General features: G+C 62.5%; 1 protein-coding gene across 3 annotated transcripts in view; it reads right to left on the bottom strand.

The window, feature by feature from the left end:
* Positions 1–380: 380 nt before the first annotated feature.
* Acox3 (acyl-CoA oxidase 3, pristanoyl) overlaps positions 381–11,568 on the bottom strand; it is a 37,800-nt gene continuing 26,612 nt past the window's right edge. For 2 of the 3 annotated variants that reach the window (XM_013355890.4, XM_078020938.1), the window contains exons 14-18: positions 11,370–11,485; positions 6,500–6,674; positions 4,911–4,978; positions 4,193–4,279; positions 381–1,609 (exon numbers count right to left, since the gene is read on the bottom strand). In XM_013355890.4, coding sequence (XP_013211344.2) covers positions 1,490–1,609; positions 4,193–4,279; positions 4,911–4,978; positions 6,500–6,674; positions 11,370–11,485 — 566 coding nt within the window. In that variant the 3' untranslated portion in view covers positions 381–1,489. The remainder of the gene's footprint in view (positions 1,610–4,192; positions 4,280–4,910; positions 4,979–6,499; positions 6,675–11,369; positions 11,486–11,568) is intronic. The other variant, XR_005737133.2, reaches the window with a different exon arrangement.

Genomic DNA, 11,568 nt, shown 5'->3' with positions numbered 1-11,568 from the left:
GCCTCCCCATGTGCAGACACAGGTGCACCCGTGGCTACCACAGCCTGCAGAGGGGAAGCGTCTAACCCTGTCTCCTGGAGGTTTGCTGCCGCCCACCAAGGGTGTGCCCCTGTTCCCATGGAAAAGCCGCTTTCGTGCAGGGACGAAGGCGCTGGGGACAGGACCACTAACACTTCACCTGCCAGGGAGGCCCTCGGGCGGGACGGCAACCTGGGCAGTCCAGGCCACTGTCACCACTAAACACCTGAGACACCAGGTGCGGCTTCTGAGCGTGGGGCTGATATTCACTTTCTTTTTGGAAGGATTCTACATTTTCAAAATAGTACCTGATGACCACATGCCTGGTTCATCAGCAGAAAAGGAGTGTGAGAAGGCAGAGATTAAGATTAAACGTTTTATTCCAGTTATTCAAATTTTTACTGCTGCTTTCAAAATGTTTTATCTTTTAAATGATCTCTACTTACAAGCTGACTCCATAACACCACCTCTGCCCTTAACCCTGCCTCCTTGCCCTCAGGTCCAGCGTGCCCACAGGACTGGGGTGGAGCTGGCAGGTGGCCTGAGCGGGCCTGTGGGTGGGCGTCATGTCTGTGGAGGGGACCCTCTGCAGGGGCAGAAGACACCTGTGTACCGATGGTCGGTCAAACCCCCTGGACCGTGAGCCACCCCTGCTCTGGGAGCTTCTCACAGCCACACATGAGAACAGGGACACGCAGGGACCTGATCTTGACAACTTCCATGTCCTGTTGATGAAAGGACAGCGGCTCCAACCCAAGGACAGGCGGTAAACCCAGGTCCCGCCTGATTGAAGGTAAGAAAGAAAAGGCAAAGCACAGGGATCCCCCAGGTGCCCAGGTAAGGCGGGCTCTCTTGCTGGACAGGGAGGGCTGGGCCTGGATGTGCTAAGGCCAGAGGGCACCGGGACTCCCACTCAGGCAGGGGGATAGGAGGACTCAGGGCCTGCTCCTCACGGTGGGGAAAGGCCATGGATCTGGGCAGCTTTGGGAAATGTCCTCAGTGGAAACTTCCAGATGCACCAAGAGCAGTGACCCACGGTTCTCCCCTGAGGCCTCACACCAAGCCGTGCAGAGGGCCTGTGGTATGAGCTAAGGAGGTCAGGGCACAGTCACGTGGCCGCCCAGCTGGCGCCGAAAAGCCAGGGAGTCCTGGGAGAAGCTGAGGCTTGTGATGCCCACGGGGGTCAGAAGGCCTGGACAGTGAGTGGCCACTCTGAGTCGGGGACCTGAGCCCAGGAAGGAGGTGTGGACTCCAGTGACCGTGCGAGGTCCCTTTCCAACAGCAGCTCGGGACTCCAGACACTCCCCCAGGGCAATGCTGCTCAACCCGGGTGCAGGGCCATCAGCGCTGGGCACGGTGAGGCACTGGAACTTGGAGAAGGGGCCATCTGGGCGTCTGCGGAGTCGGCTTGGTGGCCATGTCCTGCTGGGCTTGACTGGCTCAGCTACATGGGGCACTGCAGCCAGCGCGGCTACAGCTTGGCCCGGAGGCTGCCCACCACGGGCTTGTTCCCAGAGAACTCTGGCCACCACGACGGGCGCTCCAGCACCCCGCGCTCCTGCAGGATGGCGTTCCAGAGGTTTTTATAGAGCTGCAGGAAACACAAGGTACGGGGGAAGAAAGGGCTCAGCGGGTCCCGGGAAGGCCGTTTCGAGGACAGGGATCCTCTGCAGTCACTTCTCAGAAAGTGTTGGGGTGTTTTAAACTTAATGTATAAAAACCCTTTTTCAAAAGTGGAAAACAATTGGGACAATTCAGTTGTGAACTACGATGGCAGGCCCTGAGCTGCTCCCTGGGCTCGCTGCAGAGGTGGGTGCTACCTGTGCAGCCCACACCTTCAGCCTGCCCTGAGAATGTCCTCTGGCGCCCTTGCACCACCAGCCGAGCAGGCCAGAAGTGCTGGAGAGCAGGCCCGGCCGGAGGGGTGCCTGGGCCCATGTGGCCCACGGGCCCTGGTGCAGCCAGAGCCCCCTCGGGACCCTGTGCGGGACTGCCTGCTGCTCGCGTCGCCTTGTGGGAAACCCGGGAGGACAGTCCTGAACCAGCCTGGCTGGGGCCTGGTCCTCCACCTGCTGGAGACAGAGGTCAGACACCAAGGGCAGAGGGGCCTGTGACTCCAAAGGACCTGGCCTAAGGAAACGGGCCCTTCTGCCCTGACTGATGGCGGCCACCCTCACCTGAGGATGGCCCCTTGCCTGTGCCTGTGGCACACCTATCAACTCCAGCACCGCGAGTGGCCACCCAGACAGGCTGCTGCTTCTCCTGGGCACACACCCCAGCAGCTCTCACGTGGGAAGCATGCGCTCATTTGGGCCTTCCATCTTCTCGGGGTTTGCTCACTGAACTCCTACCTGGTCGCACCTGTTAAAGCTTGGCTCCTAGTAGCTGGAAGAAAGGTGCAGTCCAGGCCACCCCACCAGGTGACACCTCTGGCAGGCTCTGGCTTGACTGTGGCACCCAGAGCCAGAGGACCCTCTCCACCCTGGGGACACGAGGCTCCTTCCTCTCACACCTCCCGCCCACGAGCAAGGCAACTGCTCAGACGCAGGACCCGGGGCGACCCTCCCTGCCGCACAGGCTGCGTGTGGGGTTCTCCGCCAGCCACAGGACCTTCCACGGCAGGCCCCACTGCCTGTCTGCCTGGTCAGCCCCCAGGGGAGGGAAAGCCCCTCTCCTCAGGCTCCCACTGGGACCCAAGGTCCCCTTCCCTCTTCCTCATAAGCACCAGGACCCACCTCTCCACCTGGACCCTGGCTGGGCATGCTGACTGGGCAACCCTGGGCAACCCACAGGGCTTCTCTGGACTTGTGTCCCGTCAGCAAAGTGGACAGGGGGACACAGTGTGGGCCAGGGAGGGTGAGAGGCAGAGCCTTGCTGGAGGACGGTGGGCCTTGGATGACTGCCCTGTCCCTCCTGGTCTGAGGCACTCGGGTCCCCCATGCTGCCCACCCGGGCCAGCTCTGCCTTGTGGTGTGCCCACCCCAACCCAGGAGTGGCCTGGACTGTGAGGCCGGCACCTGCCCTTCCCTGGACAAGTCCGTCACGGCTATGAAGCGTTGATTCTGGTGTTCCCCGCTCCCTGCCCAGTCTCCATTTAGGCAGAGCCCAGGTTGGCAGGTCCCTCTGGGGGACCCCGGGGGCCTGGGCTGGGTGACACACGCCCCCACAGCCGCAGCAGCAGACCTCAGACACGAGAGGAAAGATTGCGATGCCAGGTCCCCGTGGTTCAAGGGGCCCAGAGGCCCTGGGTATCGAATTCTGGGTGGGGACAGGTGGACCTGTGAGTGTCACCTCTGTGACACTGCCACTCACTGCAATGATGAGCCCTTCAAGGGTCACAGGGCAGTGGAGTGGGTGGGGGACGCTCCTGGGGGAGCCAGGGAAGGCTTCTGCGAGGGACGGCAGTGCCCGGCTCAGGCGAGTGAACAGGGCGCTCCAGGGAGCAGGTGCCCAGGCCTGGGCCGGGAGGGGGAGCACATGAGGAGAGTGTGGGAGGATGGTGAGCTGGGTCGAGGGCAGGAGCAGCACCTGGGAGCAGTGCTGCAGGGCGGTGGCGGGGGGATCTGGGGGTAGGGTGCCGGGGGGCTCCATGGCCGGCAGGCTGACCCACCTGCTTCTACAGAAACCTCTGTGGAGCTCAGAGGCAGGAATGACGGGGCCTGGCAGAGGCCACGGGAGCCCAGGTGGGCGGGGAGGGGAGAGCAGCCCCAGGGCTGTGGACATTCACCGAGAGCTGGGGGCCTGAGCTGGGGTGGAGACCTTAACGCAGCAGGTCAAGCAGTGACATGCTGACCAGGAGGGGACCGGGGCAGTGGCCAGGGATGGTCCTTCATGATGTCTGCAGTGCCACCCCTGCGACTGGAACTCAGAGGCGGCGGGAGCCAGTCCTGAGCCAGGCCAAGGTCTGGGGCAGGCAGCGGGGAGAGCAGGGAGGCCGGGCCGACTGCCACTCCTGGGCCTGGGTGACGGGGCTCCGCCGGGGGAAGAGCAGGCCAGGGACGGCATGGCCCAGCAGCCAGTGAGAGCACCCGACACTCACCCTGGAGGCTCCCTGAAGTGTGACGAGGTCCCAAGAGGCTCGGCAGTGCCACAGAGACTCCCGCCAGCCCCTAGGACAGCCCACGTGCCAGCCCCTGGGACAGCCCACGTCCCACCCAGATGAGGGGGTCCTTACCTCGCCGTCGGCCCTGGCGATCGGTGAGTCCAGAACAAAGTCAGGAGGAGCAATCACGTCCACCAGGGCAACCGCGTCGTCTTTCAGCTGTTGGAAAACACGGTCCCCACACTGACAACCACCCGCACTCTCAGGGCCACACCCAGTCAGCAGCCAGGCCCTGGGACCCAGGCGGGCACAGGCCGCTCTGACTCAGGGCCCAGTCACCGTGTGTCTGGACACCCCACTGCGCTGCTGTTCACTCAGGATTCCGGGCTTGTCTTTCCCCGCAAGGTGGGGATGCGAGCAGAGACCCCAGTGCAGCCTGCTAACCAGAGCTGTCCCCAGAGGCTCGCCTTGGTCTCGGAGGACCTGGTGACTGCTGCCTGCCTGACCCAGAGCAAAGGGGCAGGAGTCACAGGACAGCAAAGACCATGGCTCCGGTGAGGCCAGCAGGGCGCAGGGCCCTGTCCTGTCTCAGATTGCTCTTCAAGGCCACAAAAGAATCCTATCTGCGGAGACCCCTGGAGTTTTCCTGGAAGCATGACATTTTTCCTTTGAGTAACTGGGATCGACTGTCCTAGCCACCTTGCCAGGTGGGAAGCGACTTCAGGGTCCTGACCAAGTAGCACAGCGCGTGACATGGGTGTGCATTGATATGCAGGCCACCCCGCAGCATGCAGACGGAGACGTCACGCATCCTGGCGACTACACACAGGGGTCACAGACGGCCACTCACCTGTGTGCACAGGTCCAGGATGGCGCTCTCCATCTGTGTCCCTGCGTGCTCATCAGAGAAGTATCCACCTGCAAGCAAAGCCTTTGTCACAGCAGGGCTGGGCCATGGCCCCCTGCCCCCGCAGCAGTGTGCCCAGGAGGCCCTGGACAGTCCTCGGGAACCTGTTTGGATGGAGCTGCCCAGCAGCCGTGAGCCGGGAAGGACTGCAGCACTCAGACCTTGTCCCTGCCTGGATCCACTCCTCTGAGCATGTGATAGGCAAGTCAAGGGCCAGGCACTGGGGACAAGGAAACTGGCCTGGCCGGAGAAGAGGCAGTGAGAGAGTGAGACTCTGAGGGCCTGGGCTCCACCGGCCAGGGCGGGAGGCTGGGCTGGTGCTTCTGAAGAAGGAACCCAGGCGGGGCCTTCGAGGCCAAAGGAGGCCAGAAGAGGCGTGTGGCAGCCGGGTACCCAGGACCACAGAGGGACCAGGAGGGCCACGGAGCCGTGGCATGCAGGGTCCGTGGGCCTCTGGAGCCACTGGGGTGGGAGAATCAACCCAAGGGAGGGCCACCTCCAGCCCCTTGGCTCCTCCGGAGACCTAACAGGTCCAGGGGCAGGGCCTGTGCGTTTGAGAAGGTGTTTGCTCAAGGATTCGCTTCCTGGAGGGTTTTCCTCTAGAGAATGGAGTCTGGCCACGCAGCCTCCTCAGACAGCGCTGGGCACTGTCCTGCCCAGCTCCTCCTCTGCCGGCCACTCTGCTGACCTGGGCCTCCATGGGGCAATGCCACCACCCCAGGGGCCCAAAGCTGGTCTTGGTGGTGGGGGGACCTCACTGCCCACAAGTCCAGACACAGCCCCAGCACAGGGAGGGCTCGTGGGGTGACTAGGAGAGAGCATCAGAAAAGGCTCCCCGGGAGAACCCTGGCTCCCCGGCCCTGCCAGTCTTCCAGATCAGCTTGGGCACCGCCTCCTCCAAGAAGCCACCCAAGATCTCTAGACTGGGAACTCCTGGCGGTGTTGTCCCAGCAGCCCGGTCCTGTGTCTGCCTGTGGCCCACAGGGTGGCTCTGCTCTCTGGAACCCAGCCCACTTCCTGGTGACAGTGGCCTCCTGAGCCAGGCACGGTGGTGCACCTGCTACCCCAGGGACTCCAGAGGCTCAGCACCGCCACCCAGAGAGACTCTGCTCAGAGTAACAGGTAAGAGGGGTGGACGCAGCTCAGCAGTGGACAGTTTGCCCAGCACGCATGGGGCCCTGGCTTCAGTTCCAGACTGCAACACACACACGCACACGCACACACATGCACACACACACGCACACGTACACACATGCACACACTCGCACACGCACACTTCTGGAAGCATCAATTAAGCGCACAGGAGGCTGACTCTGCAGGGACTGTGGACAGGGGCAGCTGCATTTGGCCAGCGGGTGCTGACATTTCTCTGCCCCTTCTGCTGGCCTCATGTCGCACTGGGGCACCTGGGTCCCTCCACTGAGCCCGCCTGGAGGTGCTGCCACACGGGCACGGCACAGCTGCCTACGTTCACAGGGCATGGGTCCCGGGGGGCTCCTGTGCCAGGAGGCCAACCAGGACAGCGGTCTCACCTCGATAGAGCATAGCCGTGTGCCGGCTCAGCGACCACAGGGCGTAGAGAGCGCTGAGCCGCCCCAGCACAGCCCGCAGTGAGGACGGCACGCTGGGGCCGTGCGTGTAGGCGTGGAACCGCTGCACCACGGTGAGCTCCAGGAAGACCAGGGCCAGTGAGCGGCAGTGGTACACCTTGGAGACAGAACAGGACTGCGTCCACCAGGCTGCGCCCCACGGGGCTGCCAGGAAATGCAAGCCAAGGCCTTGGTGAGGCCAGTCCCACAGGCCCCCTGGGTGGGGGACGGGGACACAGCACACCTCAAGAGCTGGTCCACACACCCAACAGAATCGCCGTGCAGACACAGCCCAGCATAGCCTGGCACTTGGGCCCCGGGACCCTTGTGCCCAGCTCAGGCCATCTGGAACTTGGCTCAGCAGTGACAGCACAGGGGCGGGGCAGGCTCGGGAGGCTGCTGCTGCCCAGGGGAGGTGACACCAGCATGTAGCCCCCAGGGTGCAGGGCCTGCAGTCTTCTGCAGCTGGGACACTCGAGGGACCCAGAGGGGCTCCGTGGCCTGCCCCAGTGACACTGCTGGCAGCATGTCACTCCTCCAAGGGTCACCTAAGTTCCTAAAGAGGCCATTCTGCCTTCTGCTCACGCATTCGCCCTGAGACAGGAGGCCAGACGAGGAAGCCAGACGCGACGCAGCCCAGACAAGCCTGCCTGAGCCTCTGGGCGGAGGCTGGCAGCAAGGGGTCACGGCTCTCAGTCGGGTCCCGCTTTCTCTTCTAACCTGTACCCAAAATATCTGCTGACAACCCTTAGTTTTCCTTCCCTCATCTCCAATTTACAGTCTCACCGGGTCCTTTTAAGTCCCGGGAACGACTGTGCGCTGCTTGGTTTGTGACTGAGCGTGAGCTGCTTCTGAGGTCGAAGATAACACATCAAGAGATGGATGGGGACCGCGGCGCCCCTGCGTGTGACACTGCCCCCACCTCAGCCGGAACACACAGGGCTCACCCCACCTGACTGCAGGGGAACGGAGCCTCCCCTCAGGCCTGCTCACCCTCAGGGCAGCACAGGGTCTCCAGTCCCAGGCGGCCTTCCCCAGGGCCCCGGGCACAGTCGCAGCCTCCGGAGAGCAGACACTCCTCCCTCTGCCTCCTGCCACCAGACTGTCCTGTCCCAAGAGCCCACAGGGTCATACACACTGTAAGGGGCCCACAGGGCCTCCACCACAGCCTGCCCTGACCCACCCTCACTTGCTAAGGTGCCAATAGAGGCTGGAGACAGGGCAGGGAGGTGAGGACTGCTATGGACCCCAGCTGGACCTGCACCCAGATCTCCCAGGGCTCTGCTGAGTTCAGGTGGGTGGACCCTCGGGCTGCTTGCGTCCTCTGGCTGGCCATGTGGCTGGGCCAGGTGCTCTGGCTTCCTGGGCTCCCCCGTCCTCCCCCGTCTTCCCTCCACCCACTGACAAAATGAAGAAGAGAGGGGACGTGAACCGGGCAGGCTGAGCCCAGCAGGTCCAGAAAGTCCCACCCACACCCCAGCACACACCACGAGCCCTCCTCCACCGGGTGTCCTCTCTGGGGTCAGAGGTGAGGTCAATCCCACAGGCCTGGATGTCGGCTGGGGCCTGAGCCAGGCTTGCTCTTCTGTCCATGCCCTCCCTTCCGCCACATGGACTGTCTAGTGTTCAGGTGACACTCTTATCGTCTTCCTGTGACAGCAGCACATCTCCATTTCTGCTGTGCCACGGGCTGGACGGGCGGCTGGTGAGCGTGGAAAGACAGCTTCCCCTGTAGCTCGCCACCACACAGCAGGGACACCTGGTTCCAGGAGGTGGCAGCTGCTTCTGTGAGCAGCGCGTGCAGCCAAGAGCTGACCATCTCTGCACAGGAGCGTCCACAGCTGTGGTCGGGAGCCCTGGGTGTTGTTCAGGGTCAGCTTGAAGCTCGCAGGTGACGCTCCTCACACCTTGGGAAGCACCTGTGTTGTGGCTCAGCATGAGGACACGCCCTTGCATTCTTAGGAAACGTCCAGATAAGACCACTGGTCACAGGCTCCAGTGACAGACTCCTCACCAGTGTCTGTTGCTGCAGTCAGTAAATCTGACTGCAATAGTGACCAAGGTGGGCTGGGACATGGGACAAGGGCGTCCCCATCGTCACTGTTACAGCTGGTACCTTCAGGCCAAGGTGTTCCTGGAACCAGTGTGGGCAACTCACTGTCCCCAAAGCTGTACCAGTCGTGGACAGGACAGTGGGTGTGGGGCCTGTTCCAGAGCAAATTTCTGACCAGTCTCAGTGCCCCCAGAGCTGTTCCACTGTCCCTAGTTCAGGAGGCAACAGGCACACAGGAGTCGCAGCTATGGACCAGGTGCCACCCTGCAGCAGTGACCCCTGAGGCTCATGGACAGAGGGCACACAGAGGGACCTGGCTGTGCCTAAATCCCAGCCATCCTGTCTGCACATCGGTCCCCAAGGCCAGCCTTCCCTCTCACAAACCCCAGACACCTCCAGCCAGGAAAGAAAGGGAGAATCGAGTACTCGTTGTGCCTGTCTCCGAGGCCTTGTACCTTAACAAGCAATGGACACTTTGGGCAAAACCCAACTGCAAGCTGTCCAGGCCCAGACCCAGTGGTGCAGAACGGGGGACAGCTGGGCTCTAGGTGGGCAAGCCCAGGTCCATCTCCCAGCACAGCTGAGCCAGGAGGCCTGGGCGTTGCTCTCCCCCTCAGATTCCTTAATTCCTCAAATGACATAATGTGACGCACAGAGCCCAGGGTGGCTAGAGGGAGAGAAAGAGTCCTTCTCTGCAGGTCTTGCAGGGGCTCCGGGTTCCGTGCAGGGCTGGTCCCAGGGCTGGGGCCAGCGAGGCAGGGATGAACACACCACCACCTTTCTACAGCACTGGCCAGCACAGGAGGGGGCTTCCCGGCCAAGGCACCAGAAAGTGCTTTTGGTTTTAAATAACCTACTGTGCACATGGGGCCGCAGTAGGAACGCAGTAAAGGGCACTCACCTCTGCAAAGGGCCACAGGTGAAGAAAGTCAGTAAAGCCTGCGGGGGGAGGGGGAGGCACACTGTCCCCTCAACAAGAGTGGCCGGTGATGGCCCCAAAGGGCAGCATGCGCAGTAGCTGCTGCCCAACCCCAGCCAATGCCTGGGGCGTGTGGCCTCCACCCGTAGGTCCCCATTGGTGGCGCTCCCCACGCTCCCAGCCCAGGGCTGGCTGGCTGTGCTGCAGGTGACTGCTGCCCTCAGGGAAGTCCAGCTTCCCTCTTCCTTCACTGCTGGCTGCAGCCCAGGGCCTCACACACTCAGCAAGCCTCTGCCACAGCCAGCCCAGAAGGCTGAACTTTTCAACTGCCAAATCAGTTTTCTTTTGTAGCCTCGGAGGTCCCCGCCTTCGGGAGGCTGGTCCTGGACTGAGGTGAGGTAAACGTGCTATGCGGCTGCTGGGTCGGGCAGGGACTGTGCTCCCGCAGCCTGCGCCCAGCCAGGGCCCTGCGAGCTCTCAGCTGTCTGAAGTCTGGCTCCTAAACTCCCTGTGATCCTGAGCAGGGAGCCAGCCTGTCCTGGTGCTCCCTCCCCAAGGCCTCGGGGCCACCTCCATCCTGCCTCCTGCCCCTCTGTGCAGCCACACGGCAGCATGGTCAGCTCCGGCTCTCCCAGGAAGCCCATCCCAGCTGGACCCAGACCCTGGGCCTGTCTTGTTTGCAGCTGGATTCACTGAAAGGCAGCTGAGAAGCCCATTAGTGAAGCACCCAACGAAGTGCTCCCCAAGCACCATGCCTTTCATGGTGCTGAGGACGCATGGCCAGAGCCCAGCGCTGGCCAAGGGCAGCATGGAGGCCGCTCGGGCCTCCTGCAGTGCTGGGGGTGGGTGCTGTTGGCAGGTGCTATTGGCAGGGGTGACTTGTGCCACCGTCTCTTCAGGGGTCTCAGCTGGTAATGAGGGCAGGTTGCTACTCATTTTAGAATGACCACTGGACCAGCAGGCAGGAGTGGCCAGAGCCAGTGGCCAACCATCCTACCCAGATGACCAAATTGCCGTGACCCAGCCCCAGGGTGCAGAAAGTGGCCTGTTCCAGGTCTTTCTAAGCCTCCTAGTTGGGCCACAGTGGACCTGACCTAGAAGCTGAACTGACCTTGGCCATCTGCTGAATTCATTAAGTCCTAGGCACTATCTAGTCCATTCCCGCTCAGCAGGAGCCCAGCACCCTGGGCAGGTGAGCCACCTGGGTTCCCGAGCAGCTGCTTGGCCTCGTTACCTGACACCGAGAGGAGGGGGCAGCAGCAGCCCTGAGAGGCCCGGGTGTGCTCACCAGGGCCTCCCAGAGGACCCTGTCCCCGTGGATCCTCCGCACAGGGCTGGCCCACCACAGCCCGGCACAGAGCAGTGCTCCACACCAAGTGCTCCTGCAGGTGCCCAGCTGCGGAACCACAAGCTGCCCAAGCCACTCAAGAGCTGCTTGGCCCATTCGCACCAAGGCCCAGGGAGGGGATGGGCCCTTGAGAAGAGCTGGGCGCGGGGCAGTGGGGCAGGCTCGGGAGCCGTCCCATCAGGAGGAGCTTGAGGCCCTGCACTGGCACTTCACAGAAGACCAAGGCTGTCACGGCCCCCTCTCCACTCCCCAGGACAGCTCTGGCCCCAGCAGAGGCCACGAGGCTTGGTAGCTATGCGCCTCGACCCTTCCCCCACCCCATAAAGCAGGTGCCACCGCCATCCCACAGAGGAGCAAAGTGCTGGAGGCCAGCGATCATCCCAGGCTCTGGGAGTTCCGGGGTAGGGCGGCAGCCACAGGGACGCGGGACTTCCCGGGACACAACAGCAAGGGAATGAGGGGCAAAAAAGCAGATTTCAAAACAAGCAGGTACCTGGCTATTGTTTCTTGCTTCGAAGTCACTGCTCTGGGACCTCCTCTCTCGAATTAACTTCTGGTGACTCTCTTGGAGCAAGTAGCACACCAGCCACTTGTACGCAGCCAGGGGAGCTTCACAACAGGAAAGAGAGGAGATCAGCAACAGAGCCCTCAGCAGCTGCCCTGTGCCCACCCCGGGACAGATGGACAGGGCC

Source organism: Ictidomys tridecemlineatus, chromosome 9, assembly GCF_052094955.1.
Source record: "Ictidomys tridecemlineatus isolate mIctTri1 chromosome 9, mIctTri1.hap1, whole genome shotgun sequence".
NCBI classification, from domain to species: Eukaryota; Metazoa; Chordata; class Mammalia; order Rodentia; family Sciuridae; genus Ictidomys; species Ictidomys tridecemlineatus.
Note: the sequence above shows the minus strand (reverse complement) of the source record. Positions and strands in the feature narration are given on the sequence as shown.